Raw genomic sequence first — 22,394 nt, forward strand, 5'->3', positions numbered from 1 at the left:
ACCCTCGATGGTAACAAAAGCAGCACGATATACCATCATACAATTATAATATTTCCATCGTATCAATATTTCCATATTAATCTCCATATTAATCTTCTATGATTAATAATTATGACTCTCAGTTAACGATTATTTAATGCATACGTGCGTAACATCTACACGTATTTCATCATTACGTAAATTTAAAAAAAAGCAACAAAAAAGAAGAATTGTACATTTAGCTAGAATTTTTTTCGCATACAGCTCTATTCTCTCTCTGGACAAGTGCTGTTATCCGGTGTCGATCGCGCGAGGATTACGTAAAAACCAGACGCGAGAAGCGTCTCCGGATTTTCTCGATCCCGAAGATAAGGCGCGTCGCTCGTCGAGCACTTAACGCACTATGCGACCGGCCAGGTCCGATTAGATAAATAAATCGAGGCGCGATCGGAGGCGCGGCGGGACGCGGAGGTGGGATAAGGTGACGCGAAGAGAAGAGACATCTCCGTGTGCCTCCAGCCGTTGCTATCGGGTAGCGAGGGTCTGATAAAGCACAAGCGTAAAAAGTGCGGAAAAAAGAAAACGTAACCTCTCGCCGTAACCCCGAGTCCGCGATATGACGACAGCCGTGAGATAAGCCCTCGCTTGTGTCGTCCCCGTCCGAATAATCCACGCCAGCCGGCAGCGCGTGTTACATCCGCGCGCATCCGTCCGTCCGTCCGTCCGATCGACGCGCTCGATTAATCTCCGTCGAGAGGAGATCGTTTCTTCCTCGCCACCGCACACGCTACATCCCACCAACACCGGCCGGCGTGAGAATTAAATCGCCGACGTCGCGAATTTTTGCGACTCGACCCGTTAATCTAGGATGCCTCGCCACGAGGAACTTATTTCGCGGAAATCATCATTTCTGCGACGGAAATCCTGCCGCGATATGGTGACGTTTATAGAACGTCTTTTCTTCGAAGGGATTTTGCAGCGATTGATGCTGTGCATCTATCTAAAATCAGACGTGTGACCTAAAATATTGTTATTACAAAGTCTGTGTGTGTGTGTGTGCGCGTGTAAAGTTTGTACTCTTAAATACAAATTTTTATATACAAAATTGATATGGCATTCGATTGTTGACATGTCCAAACTTATTTATGAATAATTTTTTGTCCACACTGCAAAAAAATAAATATACGAAAGAGTTTTATAAATATATAAAAGAGTTGAGTAAGTATTTTTTTTTACATCCGAAATTCGAATGTCCACAATTTGTCCGCATTTGTTCATAAATTACGTAATAAAAAAATAAATTTAGAGATACTTGTGAAAAAGTTTGTGCCATTTTTTGTTTAATAATTCCTTTTGCAAGGTGGTCAACAAACAATAAACAATTATTTATAGATAATTGTGGATAAAACGGACAAATTGCACGGAGAGAATTTTCTTTTAAAATTTACCCTGAAAATATATATGGTGATTGTGTGGTACAATACAATATTTTAAAGATTTTTACCATGCACTTCAGTAAAATTGATCAAACTTATTTTATACTTTATTGTAGTTTTATTAATGAATGAGAGAGATTTATATCAAAATTCTTCGAAATACAATATTGTCCCACGATTGTCATATTTTCAGGGTAAATTCTAAGAAAAAATTCTCTCCGTGTGTGAACATTCAAATTCGATATATAATTTGAAGATACAAATCTTTAAGTCCTCCCCTACCAAAATTTGCTCTCAATATATACTCCTGTTTGTTTATAATTTATTTTTACAGGATAAATAAAAAACAATTATTTATAAGGAAACAAATACGGATAAATCGTGGACACTTGATTTCCATGTGTAGTGAAAAAAAAATTTTTGGAGTACTTCAATCCTGTTGTTTATATTTATAAATTCTTTCTGCAGGGTGGATAAAAATTATTACTTATGGACAAATGTGAACAAGTTGTGGATAATCAAATGCCTATCAATCTTGTAAAAATTCAATTAGAGGTTCACAGACCTGTAATCACAACGAATCAACATTCCGATGAAAAGAATGCATTAAAAATTATTTTTATATTTAAAATAGCAATTCTTTATATTTAATTAGTTAGTCTCCCTTCGGTTTTATTTCAGATTGAAATTGTAATTGTTTTATATTTAACTCGTTAAATTTGATTGAAAGAATAAAATTTAAGACTTGTACGAATATTGACTTTCTTATAACATTGTCCGTTATAATGACTCTCGTGCTGCAATTAGACATAAATACATCAGATTTACTCCACTTAATCTGTTCAGTCATCCGTAAATCATAGATTATCATTACGGAAGTCTATTTCAGTTTTCTTAAATTGTGATAGTTAAAAGACATAAAATGCAATTTATTGCTTCCAGCGTTTAGATGATTTATTTCATTATAGCTTTCACCTATTGATTTTCATTCCATCAGTAAAATAAAAAAGATGCAATTATATACGTAACATATAGTTACATACAGTTTAAAAAAAACCATTAAATTCATATTATTTCCTTTAATGTATATATCCTTACAAGAAATTTATATTCGAGCAAAAAGTTTTCGATGAATTACCACTCTCAAAAATTTATACGCATTACATTGCATTATATATGTATTATTATCATGAAATATACATAATATTTTAATTTTGTTTTCGCCTTGTGTTAATAAGAAATGCGCAGTTTTAACTCGGATATTTTATGCTTTTAACTCGGTTAACCTATGTTATCAGCTTTTACAAAAAAAGAAGAAATGACATTCAAATCCCTTTTTTACCCTTTTTTCCCCTATCATAATTTCATGGCAAACGCCGTCGAATTTAGGTCGTTACGCTATCGAATTTCAAGCAGGTCTCGCCCTGATAACGACATGCCATTTGTACGTTTATGTAGAATTAGCGATTATAATAGATATAAAATTTACATCCCTAGATGATTTTCTCTTTCACGAAAAATATGTCAAAATCTTATATAGATCCCAGTGATTCGAAATAGGAATAATGAATTTCTTTTTATATCAAGACAGTGTCGAAATCGCTATTTCAGTTCGACAGATTATTTATTATAAATTATTTTAATTTAATCGCGAAAAAATGCAAAATCATAATAATATGAAAAGTTTCTCCATAATTTTACTTAAAAATAGTAAAAAAAAATTAAATACACAAACACTTTCAGCGAAAATAAAACGAAAGAAAGACGAAAGAAGATAAAATCTCATATTACAATAAAAAATGCTTTGCGCATCATCGATTTTACGTGCAGAATAGCACGTCAAGATTTTCTGCATTTTATAATGCATCAATCACCGTTGAAACATAATCAAAGATAAATCCTTATCACCAGAAGTATTAGTTTCAAGTTTCCGAGCTTGATATTTTCATGTGCTATGTAGTGTCTCGATACAGATGAAGTTTCGATGTCCGATTTTCATTATTAAGTGTTATGTACTTTGCCTTGAATATCGCGCGAGGATTCTGCACATTTTTATTTCGCCAAACTGTGATAGTGCATGCGCGAGAGATAATTCTGTCGGTTTAAAAGCGTCATAGAATCCGCTTATGTACAAAAGGTATAAAGTTATAAATAAATCGATCTATGCTGTAAAATATTAAATATATTAATAAAAACAAAGAGATATATATATATTCTAGGTTATAAAAAAATTTTTTAATTATCTTTCAGTTTTATGTATAAAAACGATTTTTATATATAAATTTATTCAGAAACGACATTTATTCCTCAAAATAAAGATCATGTTCAATAGTCATTCATCAGCAGTATGCTACACTGAAAAAAAGAGTTTGGTAATAGTTATCAAATGTTTGATTAACCAAAAATAATTTTACTTTTCTAAATATTTAATAATTAATATTAAACATTTGGTTATATTATTATGTTTGGTAATACTAAATATTTACAAAAGTAAAATTATTCTTTACTTTATTAACTCTTTGAGAGTCACATTTTTTCTACTTGACGGATTTCTGTCAAATCTTACAATTCTGTGTTTTATGGATGATTACGAATCTGAAGTCAGATTTTAAAAATTCGGAACGGCAGATCCAATATGACTGCCATATAGGAGTAAATTAGTGTAAATCTGAATGAATATGGCTTCTACAAATTGCACTTTGTTTTCGAATTTTTAAATTAAATTGAAAGATGAAAGTCCAAACTTCAATGTTAGACTTTTCTAAAGTTGCTGGAATATCTGGATTATGAATTTATGAAAATGGTTAAAAACACGTTTTTGAAGCGTTTCAACCCCTTCTTTTTTGGAAACCTTACATGAGAAACAATTTTTTGAGGTCATATTTGTATTCATTCTCTTCACTATAGAACGATGTTCCATGATAAAAATGCAAAAAAACTTGTTACGTAATGTAGTTTTTATCTTCACAGTAGTAGACCAATAATTTTTTAATAAAAAATTAGAATGCAAAAAATTCTGAAATATATATATATATATATATGTATATATATACAGGGTGTCCGGAAAATCGAGACCAATACTTCGAGAAGTAATTCGAGAGCCAAAAAGGAGGAAAAAAAGCTATATAAACGTAGGTCCGAAAATAAGTCGTTTCCAAGTTATTTTTATGTTAAAAAATTGAAATTTATTTTTCATAATTACAATCATAATTTATTTCACTGTGTTTCAACATAAATGACTACATGTTTTATTTAAAAATTTTTTTACTTTTTATTTTTTAATTTCCGGTATTTGTAAATATGGTTACTGCATTATTTTTAGATAAACATAAACAGATTAAATAGAATTAAATAAAATGTTCAAAATGACCACCTTCAGTAAGAATGCAGGCCCTTATTCTTCTATCAAAAGAATTCCGAACTCTTTGAAAACCAGTTGGATTTCTCCTTATTTCTTCGAATATTATTGGGCGCATTTCTGTAAACTATGTGATTTTACATGACCCCATAGATAAAAATCAAGTGGATTCATATCTGGTGATCTTGGGGGCCATGCCCTATCCATCTCTGGCCATAATTTCGATTCAAATGATCTCTGGCTACACGCCCAATAATATTGCTGACATAAGACAAAGAGTAATCTACGGATTTGAAGGAATAAGGAGGGATTTAACTGTTTTTCAAAGAGTTCGGAATTCTTTTGATAGAAGAATAAGGGCCTGCATTCGTGCTGAAGATGGTAATTTTGAACATTTCATTTAATTCTATTTAACCTGTTTATGTTTATCTAAAAATAATGCAGTAACCATATACAAATACCGGAAAATTAAAAAATAAAAAGTAAAAAAATTTAAAAATAAAACATGTAGTTATTAATGTTGAAACACTGTGAAATAAATTATGATTGTAATTATGAAAAATAAATTTCAATTTTTTAACATAAAAATGGTAATAATTTCGAAACGACTTATTTTCGGACCTATGTTTATATAGCTTTTTTTTCTCCTTTTTGGTTCTCGAATCATTTCCGGAAGTATTGGCCTTGATTTTCCGGACACCCTGTATATATACTGTATTTTGACATATAAAAAATATTTAGCAAAAATTTTAATCTCTTATTTTAAATATTTTCTCAAAAATTATATTTTTTGTTAAAAAAATACTCTTTTCAATTTTATTTCCTAAAAATGATTTAAAAAAAACAATCAGATATAATGACTATGTAAAACATGAAAAGTAAGCAATAATATATCAGAAAAATTTAAAATCACAATTGGTTTTCGAGACAAAATCAAACAGCTAAGAGACTGGTAGCGAATAATTATTGAACATGATAATCTTTATTTTAATCTCTAAGTAGATAGATGGTTTAAAGATGTAACTTGATAGGTGGGATGTTCAGTATACCCTAAAACTTTTTTTAATTTTACAATTACATTTCCTATTAATATATCATGTTATAATTAAATTTACATTAGTTATACCTTTATGAGATTGAGAAATATGTACTTTAAGATATTTTTGAATAATTCTTTTTTTTCCTTTTTCAGAATTTGTAAGTCCTTTTTCAAGATTTTTAAGAAAATTATGTACGGCTATCTCACCTATCCACTTGAAGGTTACAGAATAATTGTTATTATTTCTGAATAAATCTATATGCAAAAACCGAAGGATAATTCAGAACTTTTTTGACATTCTAGTATAATATAATTAGAGATTTCACGTTAAGAATTTTCACAAATTCTTTAAACAATATTTTTCAAAATGTGACTATAACTCACATTGCAATGTATCCTAATAAGATTCGTTTTACTGGCCAGCAGAGATCACTTCAAAGAAAAATAAAAGATACTGAAAGACACATGAGCGCAACTCAAGTATAATTAATTCGAACGGTACACCATTCGTAACGTAACGAGGAAGCACTGGCTTACTGACCTTGTCCTTGTCGTGAACCTGGCCCGGTAGCGCGTGACCCTTGGTAGCCCATTTGCACAGGTGCTGGCCGCTGTAGTCCGAGCACACGATGTGGAAGCACGCGTGGCACTCTGCAGGACATAGAGAACCGCACATGCAGCAACATAGACTACTATTATGATCGCGCACAGTTCGTCTCGTTGCCAACCCTTCGTGGGTGGCTGAGCCCCTGCCACCCTTCGCGCGACCGATCGAGGAGTTCGCGTCGACGCCCTCCGCCACAGCAGGCTGCTGCTGCTGCAGCTGCAGCTGCTGTTGCGCGCTACACCAACACATGTATCGATGAAAAGACACCGGTCTCGCGCACACCGGCCTCGTGAAACCGAGCTCGCTCTCGACACCGTCCGCCGTCGACGCCGCGGGCGTCGTCGCGTCGTCGCGCGTCGACGTCGCCGTACGCGATTGCAACTGCAACTGCTGCAAGGATTGCTCCTCGAGTTGCGCGGTCGCAGTCGCCGCCGCCGCAACCGCTGCCGCCGCAGTTCCTTCCCGATGCTGCCTCGTCGCCTGATTATTATTACTGGTGGTGTACCACCTGGGTGACACGTACGTCGCCGTCGATCTGGACGTTGCCCGCGTGACGTCGTACAGCTGACCGACAACGTGGTCGCTGCCGTTGCCGTACGTTGCGAGGATCGACGGCGCGGTAGCCGATCCGATGGCGAGACTCTGCATCTGCCGTTGCAGTTGCATGCTCGCGGAACTATTCAACGATGACGACGACGACGATGACGACGATGATGAGATGGTAGACGACGGCGCCACGGCGCCGTTGGTAGCTGCCGTCGTCGCCGTTGTGGCGGCTTTGCGCAGCATGTAGTTGTCGGAATCGACGGCTAATAATCGCGACATTACCGTAGACTTAGCCTTGCTGTCGTCGCCCGTTCCGGGACTAATCTTCGGCGAGCCTTTTGACTCGAGCCGGGAGGACATCGTTGTGATTTGCTTATCCAGCTCGTCTGTGCAGGTACCGACGATCGTCGTATTCGTGTTCGTCGACGACGTCGTCGTCGTCGTCATTGTCGTCGTCGACGTCGTCATCGCCGCCGCCGTCGGCATTGATCCGGGAGAGAACAACTCCTGGATCCTCGCCTGGTGATGCACTTGCGTCGCGGCGGCCGTGGCGGCCGCAACGGATGCGCTCGTCGCACGCTTCATCGTTGCCGTGACCGATCATCAAGCAAGTGCTCGTGGCAAGACAGCTAAATTTTCCTCGCCGATGATTTCCTCGCAACTGACGCGTTGCTGCTATTCGACCCAGGCGACGAGGCCTGCTCCTCCCGTGGGCCACCCAGGTCCCCCGACATCCTTCGAAGTCTTTGAGATTCGCCGTCCGGAGTAGTTACGTACTCGATCGATCGCGATTCTCAATCATCGGAGACACTTGGATACTCAAGGTCGCTAGCATGATGAGTTCGCCCTATGAATTCCCTTGTGCTTCGTTGCCGGCGTTATCTCGGGGTTCGCTGATCCTGCGCACGGTGGACTTGTCGGCTCGAAGAAAATTCTTCAAGGCCGCCGCGAATGTGGCATATTTATTCGGTTGGTCGATATCAGAGCGATATCACTCTCTTGCGATCGAGATCTCGTTCCTTCAAGGATTCTTCAACGTGATCTGGCAGGCGATTCTCGCGGTTCTATCGCCTTCGTCGTTATTATTAATAGAGGGAATGCGTGGATAAACTGATAGACGAACTGGGGGAGTGAGTGCGAGTTACAAGGAGACAGACAAGGGAGAGAGAGAGAGAGAGAGAGAGAGAGAAACGAAGATACAGGAAAAAAAGAGAGAGAGATAGACAGCCGCTCCCGTGGGTGTGACCTCGTGTAAATTCGTTTTCCATAAATCTCACTCCTACCACATACTCTCCCGCGGTCGCGCGCGCGGCGCGCTCTCACACACGACCTTTGTATAAACGCCGAGATTCGCTGAGCCGAACGAAACCGGTTTTGTCAAGCAACGACACCGAGCGATTTTCAAGCGTAGCCTCGCGCGAGCGCGAGCGTACGGGAATCCTCGTGGCTTATCGAGCGCGATCCCGGAGTAATCCCGGATGGAGTGGAAGGCGATCGACCATCCGTTTATCTGGAAATTCGTCCCGGACGGATTAATCCAATGGAACGATGCTGCCGGATTATCCTCGAAGCAATTAATAATGGTAGATTCCAGGTGGATCCACGATGCGTGCGATCGCTCGGAAGAGGGATCCCTTGGCGCGTTCAATCGCACATTTCCAGCCGATTTTTGAAACGTTGCCGATCACTCTATCCACTCGCGAGGATCCAGAATCGGCAGATTCTCAAAATGTACACGTGGAAGTCGGGAAGAGTCCTCGTTTCCGTTAAGGAAACCGGCACGGAGCGTACCGGGTGGTCGCAAAATGACTGGATCGGACGGTAGACAGACCGTCGCGCGAACGTGGAAGTCACTCGCGGATAATTGGAATCATCGTGGGCACTAATAGCGTTGAAACAACCGGCTCCCGTGTCCGCCGAGTCAGCGGCTCGTCAACTCGAGACGGGAGCCGCTTATCGCCCGGGGTTCGCGCTGATCAGCAAGTAGATCCTCTCCTCTCCTCACTCTCCCCTCGCAGCTCTCCTTCGTTGCTCCCGTCGCTTCGCCGGCGTTCGTTGTCTGCCGAACGAAGCGAGTAAAACGTGGGTCGCCTCTAATCTCCCTCGATGCGACGGAGCCGAGTCAATGTCGGTCGCGACACAGCTCGATCACGTACCACCGGATGGCCTATCAAGGACACTCCGGCTACTTCCTTTCTTCCTTTTAGCTACCTTCTGCCTTCCCCGCACTGTCGACCGTGATTAAGCCCACGTAGTACCGGATTGTTGATCAAGGACTCGTGTCTTCTCTCGTCGTTGTTGCTTTACGTTCGCTTTCTCCTCCGCAGGGATTTTCTTTTCTTTAATATCTCGCTTCCTAGATCTTCTCAAGTTCCTTCGGTCTTCTGAATATCGGTACAATTGGAGCACTAAATGCAGCAACAAATTCTTCGATCGAGAAGCCGCATCCTTCGAATATCCGCTGACCGTTCCCTTTCTTCCTGCCCGTCCCTTCGCAGCTCTTTCTCGCGCTTCGCACAACCGACCACTTCGTTCCGTCGCTTCGTTCGCCGGAACGGATCGGACCGCTCGTCCTTATCACGTCCACCAGAAGGCCGCGACTGCCAGCCGTTCGTTCGCGCACGGTCGTGTCTCGCCGGATCACCACCGCCGTCGTCTCGACGCTTTACCGACCGCGAGTTAGTGGCGACGGAGGAGTCAGAGTCGGAACGGAGTTCGTGTGTACCAAGCTGGCTCGCTCGCTCACTCGCTCTTTCTCTCTCTATCTCTATCTTCCTCCCTCTTTCCCTCTCTCTCTCGGCCGGCAAGGTAGACCTCAGTGACGGACGATCCTATTACCTCCTCTTCTCGCTGTCGACGATTCCGCGGTCGCTTCCACCCGGTAAAGCCGTCCACGTAAGGTATCCTCTCGACGTCAGCGCTGCGACCAACCTCCTGGTCTCTCTCTCTCTCTTTCACCCGGGGTAATCCAACTCTCTCCTTTTTTTCTCTTTCTTTCTTTCTCCTTTTCTTCTTCTCGCACCTGACGCGCGCTCTCTACGAAATCGAGTTGGCTACCCTTCGATGCGGCTCTACCTGGCTTTCGCCCGTTTCTTCTCTCTTGACGGAGGTCACCGCGTAGACCACGAGAAGAGAGGAGAGTCGGTCGGTCGGTCGGTCGGTCGATCGGTCGGTCGATCGGTTCCCGTCCGTCCTCGTTCGCAGGTACTCGGCCGAAAACTCGCCGGCGTGTCCGTCCGCGATCGCGAAGGCGGCGCGCGCACTCTCGCGCACACAGACACGCGCGCGGACGGCACGCACACACGATGTACGCACGTATGTACGTATGCACGCAGTTCTCCTCCGGTATGGAAAAGTCCACTGGGCCCAGCACTTTTTGTGCCGGCGGCCTGCCTGCAACACGCGCGCACACACCTGCACGTCGCGGCGGCACACTCGTCACTCGTAACGCATACGTACACGACACCTATCTATTTGCCTATCCTTTTCTCTCTCTCTCTCTCTCTCTCGCTCTGTTTCATTCGGTGTCTCTCCTACACTCGGTCGATCTATCTCTTTTCACTCTCTCTCCCTCAGTTTCTCCTCCCACCGACCTCTTCCCCGTCCCTCTCGGGATCGCTCGTTGCCGTTCTCTCGTTCTCTCTCTCTCTCTTCCTCTCTCAGATCCTCTCTCGAGCGATCGTCTCCGCGCTGGCCGTGCACAGCCGGTCGGTCTCTACATGTAGAGTATTGCCCGTGAGCCAAGTTCCTCCTTCCCTCCCTCGTTCTCGCTCTTTCTTTCTCTCTTTTTCCTCTCTCAGTATATTTCTCTTTTTTTTCTCTCTCTAGCCCTCTTTGACCCCCGCTCCGTCTGGTTCACTCTCCTACTCCAACTGCCTTTACTTGCCGCAGCGCGTGTAGCCAGCGATTCGCACGTTTTGGGCTTTCACTCGGACCGATCCATCGACGATGACGACGACGACGACGACAAGACCGGAGCAGTCAGTCTCTCTTTCTCCTCGATTCCACTCGCGGACATATGTACGAACGCGTGGCTCCCCGGGGGACCGTCCTCTACGCGATCGTCTACAACGCCCGGAGACCGAGAGTCTTTCAAGCACTTCCGTCGCCGCTGGACTCCTCTCCTGAGGGAGTCCCCGCTGGCTCTTCTTTCAACCAACTCTGGACGGACGTTCGTTCGTGTTTCGATTCCCCGTTATTGACTCACACCGGCTGATCTACGCAGGCCTGAACGACACACCGCCTCGTCTACGTGGACGGCTTCTTCCTGGCCGCGGAGGAGAATACCACACCGCCGGCGAGGCGCACAGCTGACCGGCCGGTCCGCCAAGCTCGGTCAATAGCCATAGCCAGCCGCGAGCTGCTGCCGAGGGTAGCTCGTGGTTCAGCGCAACGGCGCTTCGGCAATCTCCGACATTTGTCGGTTCTTCCCGTGGCCTTTACGCTGAGCAGACTCGTGCCGGAACGACGCCGGGGCCCCGAACCGTTCGTTTCGGTCCGATCGAACCGCCGGGAATGGAAATTTCCTGCCGAACATTCCTAGGCGACGAGCGGATCGACCGAGCTGGACGAACGAGAATATGCACTTATCGGGAATCATCCGTACTCCCGTTTTCAAATCTACGATTTAATTCTAAGGAGCCTTTCGGCGTCGAATCGTCATCATTTGCCATATGATCCTAGTGTTGGGAATCAACGGGTTGACCTCGGTGATGATGAGAATTACATGAATAACAAAGACCGTTCGGTTCAGTTTACGATTCGATTCTTCACTCAACGATCGCACAGATTAAATGAAGATTCAAAGATGACAAATTGATTTGATCAAATGAAACTTGTCTTATCTTTATCAAATAAATTATTTTCACATTTACCATATCTTGACTGAATTAGTCTGCTAATCAGAGAGAATAGTGAACGAAAATAATTTGGTGAATTTTGAACGATAGCTTTTCCAAGACATTAGGTATTCCTCATCGATCGCCTCTGACGAAACGATTTCGGGATGGCGGTGGTCTCTCTGGAGCACCAAAAAACTCCTCGCTACTCGATGATCGTGTCTGATTGAGCCGGAGCAAGAAGTCGATGGAATCGCTTCTGGAATGTTGAAAATAAGATGCTTGACTGTACGAGCACGTTGTGTTTGAGACGCATGTACGGGGCGTGCTTTAAGGGGAACTCAGTCGCGCATTTTCTGACGTGCTCCGAAAGTCTTTGTCTCTGTAGCCTCTTCTAGAAGACCGGAAGAACGTCAGTTCTGGAAAAACTGGAGCAGTTTTCGAGATTCATTTTGTCACACGGATTCAACCGGAATTTTATAGTGAAAAGAATAAGTTGAAATCTCGAGGAATGAGTTTCGACTATTCTTCCCTTGTACTCAGTTCTTCGGGAACGACGACTAAATTTTCCAGACAAGCTCCTTATAAAAAGAAGATTGACGTTGCTTCGATATTCTTCTGAATATATCCTTACGCACAGATTCGATTGTAAATAAAATCTCGTTTTGAATTGTATAACACGATCTGAAGGATCTCTCGTTTTCACGCTGAGATCTTCGAATGAAATCTGGTTCAGAATCTGTTATGTCATCCTGTCAATTTTTCTACAAAGCCGTGGTATCCATTTTTTAAATTGAAATCAATTTTTCAGTTTATCATGATGATAAGACTAATCGATTCTTCGTGATAACTTCACGCGCGACAGCTTCGACGATGAAAATTCGATTCGTTTCCATGCGAGCTTTTCACTGTAGCTTGCTTTTTTTCGCGAATTATTTGTTTAACGAAACAGCGGCGGGCGCGCGCGAGAAAACCGCTTCGCAACGGATATTGATCGAGCAACGAGAGCGAGCGTTGACATGAATTTTATAGTTAACGTGGCACGCATGGCTGGCGGAGGTTGATAATGTGTTCAATCAAACCCACGCGTCATTAAACAAATAAATCTCAAAAACAAAGACAGACAAATTTTGCTTCAAAATTCATAAAGCAAGATGTACATATATCGATTATAAAAAAAAAATATTTTTTCCAAGTGTCTCGATATTATAAAAAGCAATCAAGAAATAATTGCTGATTTAATAATTGATTCAAATTAATGAAAACTTTATCGCCGTCGATCAAAAGATACCTCTCCTCAAACATTTATAATACCGTTTATTATATGATTTTATATAATACTAGTACAAGAACAATTATAGTTGTTTTGCAACATTTATTATTAAAATATCTAGATGATAAGAAACATTATAATTTATCAAAAAATGAGAATGCACTTGGAAAAAAAACATTGTCTTTTTTTTCCACTTTTATCTGACATGAACGTTGACACTTCCCTCAATCGATTGTCTAATATAATAATACGATCCAAGCGATTAATGAAGAATTACTGTCGAATCATAATCAATCTACCAACTGAGGCTCATTCTTATCTAAGACCAGTTGCGATAAAGGATCGAACACTTGTCTATAATCGCTCACATACAAAGATTGCTATTAAATAGACAACATGGTACGATCGCGTAACGAGAGAACTATACATTAACTCTGTTACGTGCATCAATAGAATTGACTCAGTATTCTATTTTTGAAGTGTTCGAGCCTTCTCATAAAACTCATTCGTGTCAGACACAATTCTGCCATTGTCGAGACAAATATAAATCTTTATAATATTTTTATAGATGTTCTTTACGATATATCATTCAGCAAAGAATAACAATGAGAAGTATATATCAAAAACCTGCTTGAAAACTTAATTAATATAATCAAGATCAAAGCCATCCCAGATGTTTGATGATTAATAAAAGAATCATGCCTAATTATATTTAAAAAAATATAGAGGTCTAAGGGTGGCTTATTTTCTTCAGAACATCCCATCCCTCTTTAATTCCTTCTTTACACAAAGGAAACAAAGAGCTTCATCAATGCTTTTAGCTAATTATATAACCCTACTTAAAGATACTCTAGCTATCTTTAAATCATATTCTTCATTAGTTCCTATCATAGATAAAAAATTCATTGCATTAAGAAAAGTAAATATAATGCAAGATATTTATTATTCTTCGCATTCATGTTTCAAATTATTTTTTAAATCTACATGCACACAATATGTATTTTGTCATGTTATTATTACGTAATACATATAATAAAATAATAATACAGCGTGCGTAAATAAAACAAAAATAAGTGATGTTACGTTACATTGTTAAGCGAATATCCAATGAACATTTTCGAGTAATCCGAGAGCTTTGATTTTCCGGCCAGCTGGGTGGAAGAAAGCGAAGACCGGCTAACGAGGCAATTTAAACCCGAATTTTGAGGATGCCCTCAAAGAAAGGGAGACGACACGAGAAGGTCCTTTGATCAGACCTGTATACTCGATCGTGCGTTAACGTTGATACCTTTTCGATCGTTTGCGTGAGATGCGTGCATTATTTTGTCTTCTTATTTTTCAAGTCGAGGATCTACCGAATGCACTTCCCCGCAACCTGCCATGAAGATCCTTTCGCAAGCAGATCCGACACTCGTTCTTATCGTAAAAGCGCGCTGCGTGGAACGGGACGTAGGCGGGCGAACGAAGGGACAGGGAAAGGGACGTGAAAGTGAAAAGCGACTTTCCAAGCCAGCCGGTGCGGTGTGGCGAAGGGCCCCCGGCGACGAAGGATGATCGAACCCTGCGGGCGAGCGCGCGTGCGCACCGCGACAGGCACGTCCTGTTCAAGGTCACAGGGCCGCCCACGCCGCACAGTCGTCCCTTCGCCCAGCGAAGACCCGGTGCCCTTTATTGAAATTCGGCGGATCGATTGTCGTGATTGTGCGAGAGCGCCCTTCCTCTCTTCCTCTTTCTCTTTCTCTTAATGACGCGCCCTCTCCATGCTAGTGAGGATAGGTTTAAGCGTGATTGCTTAACGATATTAAGGCATTTTTATTATTCAAGTGCAATTCACGTCCATTGAAAAGAATTGTAACGACGTGTGGCTAAACAATGTGGGAAAATGGAAGGCGTTTCTCTTAGAAGGGCATCTTTATTTCAGAAATGCGTGAACTGCGAATTTTATATATGTATATATGGATTATATTATTTAAAATGTCTATTAGTAATAAGGCTCATAAAATTTTAAAAACAATAAAGAAAAGGGGCTAACGAGCTAAAAAATTATTTTATAAAATTAACATCGTTAATGTAGAAGTTGGAACATAAGTAAAGAAACAATTATATTCGTTAAGATTTAATACAATGTTGTAGCAATAAACAAACAAACGTTTCGATCGCGGATCATTATCAATGTTAAAACATATAATATTACAAACGGTAAAAATAAAACATAATGTATACTTTGCTGTCTCTAACAAACGCTGGTAACATAAAAACGATTATCATCCTGTTCAGTTATAATGTAGCTTGGAAAAAGTCGTCACATGACAATAGCTAATTGCAGTAAATTATTGATTAGCTTGAATAATATCAGATAATTACAGTCAATCATTGATTAACTTGTATAATATCCTTTTGATATAATGTAAATCGGAGAATATAACGCGTGAAAATAAATTTAGTCCTTTGATGTAAAAACAAAATTTCTTCAGTCAAAAATTAAAAGGGTTTTTGGCGCAGAAAGTCAGTTAAAATTAGAGACAATGTGATAAGAGTAAAACAATATGTTATCTCTTCGATGTTATAAGACATTACATTTTCGGTGTTTTATGGATTATTTAAAGTATCAACAATATAATTTCGCGCGCCAAATCATCAAATAGGCGTCTAAAAGTCAAACAAAAAAGTTATATAAAGTGTCTTTTATATAATTATATACGTTGTTGTCAAATTTCCAACTTTTCAAAAACTCTAAATATATATTTTATACATATAAAACAATCTTGATTTGGATTAGAGATTATAAAGAAACAATGAGTTCTTAGAATTAGACTTAGATACTTGAAAAGATTATAGTTACTAAGAAAATTTGTACATATGTGTGCGTGCGATATTGATGTTGTAGTGATGTGTCAATGACACGTAAACCGTATGTGTATAAGTATATAATCTTATTGAATTGATATAAAACAGATGATTTTGGAATCTCCTTAATTAACATAAATTAAATAGATCTTATAGATCCAGCGCCAGTAACCGTTACAAATTTTGGCGTCAGTTTCAGAGAGTTAATTATTTCAATAATCAGGAAATTTTTATTAGGAATAGTCTGTATCGCAGATACACATCACTATCCCTTAATAAAAAAAAAACCGACCGCTATTAATAATGTTTTCTCTCCATCTATGTAACGATAATGATCAATGATTGCATCGTTCGTGTCGGACGCATCATTTTGCATTCTCATCTGATACGATTTGCAAAACGCACTGTGAATCGCGTTCCGCGGCGATTTCGCAGGCCATTAGGTATCTCTAATCTCACGTGAGGCGCTCTCACGAATATCGCATCCAATAATATCCAACTTTGTACTGTTCAAACCGGCAGCTAAAATAACACCCGACAAAAAACTCGAAGATCCTGAATGCCTGTGGCGGGTGTTTATCCGCGAATTGGAGTGGCGCCGATTGATCGCAAATTCTATTTTCGTGATCGCGATCGTGACGCGAATTGGCAAGTGGTCGATCGATCCACATCCGCAAAATCCAAGATCGATCCACAGAGCGCGTTTCACTTCGCTCATTTAATTCTAAGCAAAACGAAAGAACAGATGCATACTTATATAGAAAGAACAAGTTTATTAAAGTATCTAAAAATTTAATTAGATACAAAATAATTTTGTTGGACTATCAAAATAATTATGTAGCATAATGAGAGCAATACTGCAAAAAGTTTTGACATTTTAACACTAATTTCAGTGTCCTATTATACATAATTATTTTGATAGTCTAACAATTATTTTCAAATCTGTATCTATATAATAAACTAAATTTTTATATACTTTAGCAAAACTGTTCCTTCCATATAAACATAATTAAAAAAATCGAACAAGTTTATAAATACTACTATTGTTTTTACAATCTATAGGAATGAAAAAATGTATGCATACGTTTTGAACTTTATACACACATGATAATAAATCTCGATTTATTTCAGGCTCGTTATTTAAAATCAAAGAACAAAGTATTTATCCCTTGTCATTGACAGAGAGAAAAGAACGTAAAGAAAAACAATTTTGTTTCTCCTCTACTCTCGTGTGTATATACTTGTTTATCGAACTTAAAAATACCCAAAGATCCCAAAGGGTTAGATGCTTCCGTGTCACAGCCAAGATAAATAGCAAGGGAGAGCGCTTGTTTTCGAAGCTCCAGCGAGGTTGCAGCGCAGGTTGCATGTGTACACGTGATGCGTGTGGTACGAAAGTATCGCGGGAGCAAAATGGAGCAAAAACGGGCCGTCCACTCTGTATTATACGGGAGCGGCCGTCGGTGCTGTGCTGTTGCATTTAATGATCGGCGGAAGCCGCATCGTGCCCGTGTTATGCGAGTGATCGTTACGTATTTTAATTTAAAGTATATAGATGTACAGAAGGTCCCATCTCCAGGTTTGTTACGCTTCTTGTCACTTACAAAAAAATTCCACGGCAAATAAATGCTTTACGATTTATCAAATCCAAAACCGTGAACTGTTAATTGCTTCTGTCTTAATCAGTCAGTTTTTTGCGTATTGAATCCGTACATATTAAATTTACTATTTTTTATTTTTCAACTTTTACTTTAGATTAGACCAATGATACTAAAACATTCAGATACCCAGTTTCAAATGATTAATTTTTGCATTTTCAGTTCGTCATGTCGAATCTGTCATTTTGAACTTTTAAAATTTTTGCAATCTGACTCCATATTCGCAATTATCCAAGTGGGAAAATAATGCTTTAATAATGTTTAATGACGTTTTAATGATGTCTTATTAACTTTAAAGACGTCATTAAAATGTTATTAAGATGTTATTTGACATCACTTTACTACTTAGGTATAGTGTATAGCAACTCTAAAAATCCCTTGTATATCAAAATTTAAGAAATCGTGTGTAAGAAAAAGTGTATCTTTTAAAGGATTATAAAAAATAAATTAAATTATATTTTTTAAACTAAACTTTTCACTAAAGTCAATCAAGAGTATTGGTGCTAGGTGGACGTGGTAAAGTCTGTATTTCGAGTGAGTAAAAAATAATGCAAGTTAGAATAAAAGATTATAAGATTATTCATCCGTGTTTTAACGATTTTTTTTAAGATGACGAACTCTAATTAATTAATTCTAATAATTTGTTAATTTTTCTATGTGTATTTTTCATTACAACTTTATTAGTCCCAATAAATAAATAACTTTACTTAGCATTTATATTTACTGCAAGGAAATATTAAAGGGAAGAGATATCTTTTTTTGAAAAAAACGTAATAAATATTCATGTAATATAACTACTTTGGTACAAATTTATTAGCCACCAACTAGTTTATAATATCACTTTACATATCTAAAATGTGTGTATATATACGCATTTTGTTATCAAAGTCATTTGATTCAATTATGTCATTTGAAAGCCACATTCGAGGGCTCCAAGCTAGACTGAAGCCATAAAATTATAACTAATGTATGTCTCAAAATTATATAAAGCGAGTACACACCTGTAAAACTATCTGCTACCTGCAAATTTGAAATGCAGCTTTTACAACAACGCAATAAACACTAATGACCAGTGGCCACGTTATAATGTCCAAGCACACTGTGAAGAAGTAATTTTACTGGTCGCCAGAATGTAGCGCAAACTATATAAGATATAGAGGTATTCCAACTCCCCCCTATTCCATAACCACCTCTTTTCTTCTATTGCCGTATGAGAATCGATTTTTTTAATATAAGAAAAGTTTTTTATGTCTCAAAAATACAGTTATTTCTCACGAGAATTATTTTCTTTATTTCAAGAAATATATAAGTATTCCTAGAAGAGAACGTTTCCTCACTTTTACTTTATGAAACACAAGTTACATATAAGAACATATTTTTTCCATTCGAGGAAACGTACGATAAGAGCAAAAAAGTTATTTTCCTAAATACCTTAAACTATTAAATAACAAATTGTTTCTTGGAAACAAATTTTACTCAGAAATAATTAACTTTTTTTCCATGTACAAATTTGTTAGCCATGTGTGGAGTGACACGAATTATGATATAAGTAGAAGTTCTTTAGCTATACAGAACAAACTATACAAAACAAACGTAATTTACAAAATATTGAAGAAGAAAAAAGATTGAAAGAGTTATGGAATAAGAAGGAGAATATTGAATGTACCGCCAACTAGCTTATAGTATCACTTTATATATCGAAAATATTTCATATATTTTAATATACTCAATTAAAATCTATATTTTTTTTATTGTATGATACGATATCTTTTCACATATTATATATTTAAGTTGTGTCAATTATTTTTAAAAAATGCGCACAATAAATATGAGCATAACCTGATTTAAGTCCTAATCTCTACTATAGCCATTTAAATCGGATTTCCTCTCGACACATCGCACTACTCATCAACGTCGTCACGCGTTCGCGGTATCGTGATTATTTTTCATCGAAACGTCGACTCCTATCTACACGCCTTTAATCGTCGCTGTATGAATACACGTGACACGTATAAAGACGGCAACGACAATGACGAAGCTGGATTAAATCGATAGTCCACGAAAACGTAATAATGTTACGATGATTTTTCAAAACAAGGTGATGCCAAATAAATCTTTTCTCCTTTTGTTAGTTTATCAAAATAAATCGATCCTATTAAGACAGATAAAATTCATCAATCTGCTTGATCACATTTTAGGTTTTCAAATACACTGCCACTACGGTCAACTTTTGCAAGAACCATGCGATTTAGACGAGGCGATAAATGCGAATGCTACTTAGCAGTTTCGACGAGTGAAATTCAATCGTGCATTCGTTCGTGCTAGCTTAGCATTAATTTATCTGTACCGAGAAATGTCCATCATTACGTTACAAAAATCATGCTCGGCTACTGTTATTATAACCTAGATTTCTATGTGTCTCTATTAAACACCCATCATAAACAAGACTAAAGAGATGCGAAGGAAACAGTACGTAAATGTGACGTAAAACTTTTTATCTGTTTGTATAATTTATCTGAAGCATTATCTTCTCTCTAATCTGACTGGGAGTAAACTGTTGGTAAAATCAAAACAATTATAATTTTATAATAAATTATAAAGATAGATAGGCGTAATTTATTCCAATTATTATATTTAAAGTTTACAAAAATACAGCAAGAATAAATAATAAAGTAATTACGTGCAGTCTTTACAAAAAGTGACCGAAATTAGAAATTAATACTCTTACATAAAAATCAATATTACATTATATTTATAAAATAGTTCAATAAAGTCAATATTTAACAAAATTTTATAGTGTGTTTGAATAAAAATTGTCTGATTTTATCTTAATTATTTTTTTGAAAAACATATCTATTTTTTATTGAAATAATTTTTGGTCCAGATTCTAAATCGTCGACAAACTTTTTGTATTATTTTCAAGTGCAATATAGAAAAATGATTTTTTCATAACCTTCTATTTTGATACGAAATACTTGTAATACATCCTTAAGAATGTACAGAGTCTTCGAGACATTCTTCGCAAGATGCAAAAATTACCGTTTAATCACGAAAGAAATTAGACAGCATCGACACGATGCGAGAAGCGTCGAAACCCGCGTTATCTTTTATCTTTTATTTCGATCGTGCGCGAATGTTGCACCGCTCATACACCTTCCGCGAATCGATCGCCGCCGAACTTTTTAGCGAGGATTGCCGCTGGTGCAGAAAGACGTTGCATCCGATGGATCGTCATATTTCAATTTACAAAATCGCGCGACGAGGGACTGAGCGAGGAATCGTTAACGCGTCGTGTTACAATGGCGTGACGTTACGTAACTCGACGAACTACCGTATACCTTGAAATATCGATAGTTAGGCATGCAATCGCCATCGATGACGAGTCCCTCGGTTTACCGTGGTGATATATTTATCTGTGTTCGTAACATTCTTAAAATTTTGCCGAGTGGCAATAATTTATTCGCTGTTATTGCTGATGGCTCGATTATTTATCGAATAACAAAAAAGAAAAGGAACAATTTAAGCGAATAAATTGAGTTGCCATCAATAAATTTAATTTAAATCTTGTACACAATACAGAAATAATTCAAATGACCGAATATTAATTGACGCATATCCACAGCTTGCAGAACAATTAATTAAATATAAAAAGTGCATCAATTATCGTCTAATTAAAAAGATAAATAAAAGCTGTTATCCCGTTCTGTTTGAATTACACAAATAAATATAATTTTTTTTTATTTGCTCGATTTATTTTATTCTTTAGTTTATTCGCTCAAACGGATTAATTGAACGCTAATTAATTTGTCATAACCATCGGACGCGTCGACGAAACAATGAGGCATAAAGATTTAAATGGCGATTGTCCGTGGAAGCCTTTCGATCGCGAGCGGCTATCCCTCGACCCTTAACCCCGGGGAATCCCGAATTTCCCATAGCAACGTGACGGCGCACTCCATTACCCATGACCTCCGCGCCCCGAGCGCGCCTCCGTTGCGCTGCCTCTGTATCTGCGAATCAATGCAGCTCCGTCGCGTGCATCCCGGCATTCCCCGAAACGCGGCCGTAGGCTAATTGCAACGGAAATTACGACGAAAGAAAATCGTGCGCGCGTCCACGTATGCCACGCCATTCGCTGCGCTCGTCGTCGTCGTCGGAAGGAAGGGAGGTTCGCGTTCTCGAGGCGCGTTTTACGAGCTAAATGTACCTCTCACAAGCCACACTGATCGATTCCGTGAAGCAAAAAATATAGGAAAAATTAATGTGACGTTATAAATTAACGTAAAATTTAAAAATTTATCAAAAGTGAAGTTGATCACAGAGAATCCAGTTTCTGACAATTCAAATGTAACTCATATTCCTTATTTATCAAAATTTGAATTTTGCATTAGAAAAATCACATATTCGTGTTTAGCTACGAATAAAGTAGAAGGTAAATGCCATTAACTGACATTGCACGCTTAAATTATCAAAATTTAAATTTTGCATTAGAAAAATCATATTCGTGTTTAGCTACGAATAAAGTAGAAGGTAAATGCCATTAACTGACATTGCACGCTTATTATTATGTTGAACATCGTAATAGCCCTACGAATTACTTTCGTATTAGCATGAAGCTTGTTAGATAGCTGAGTCTAATATTAAATGCAACGTTAAATAGATGAAGGAATAAATACCAGCTCACATTTGCAGTGTACCTCGAGTGTTTCTGGTTTTCCGACCTTTGTTTGTGACGCTAAAAAATTCGCACAGCCGGCAATAAATCGTGAGTAACCAAATAAAATTTTTAAACCCCAGCGAATACAAAGAGGTA

The 22,394-nt window shown here is 38.7% G+C and overlaps 1 protein-coding gene across 4 annotated transcripts in view; it reads right to left on the reverse strand.

Annotated features, from left to right (window-relative positions):
* Pi3K21B (phosphatidylinositol 3-kinase regulatory subunit alpha) overlaps window positions 1–22,394 on the reverse strand; it is a 66,178-nt gene that overhangs the window by 24,033 nt on the left and 19,751 nt on the right. For 2 of the 4 annotated variants that reach the window (XM_018522060.1, XM_018522059.1), the window contains exon 5: window positions 6,354–6,463. In XM_018522060.1, coding sequence (XP_018377562.1) covers window positions 6,354–6,463 — 110 coding nt within the window. Of the gene's footprint in view, window positions 1–6,353; window positions 11,748–22,394 lie in introns of those variants that run through there. The other 2 variants (XM_018522058.1, XM_018522057.1) reach the window with 1 other exon arrangement.

Source organism: Trachymyrmex cornetzi, unplaced genomic scaffold (genome assembly GCF_001594075.2).
Source record: "Trachymyrmex cornetzi isolate Tcor2-1 unplaced genomic scaffold, Tcor1.1 scaffold127, whole genome shotgun sequence".
Classification (NCBI taxonomy): domain Eukaryota; kingdom Metazoa; phylum Arthropoda; class Insecta; order Hymenoptera; family Formicidae; genus Trachymyrmex; species Trachymyrmex cornetzi.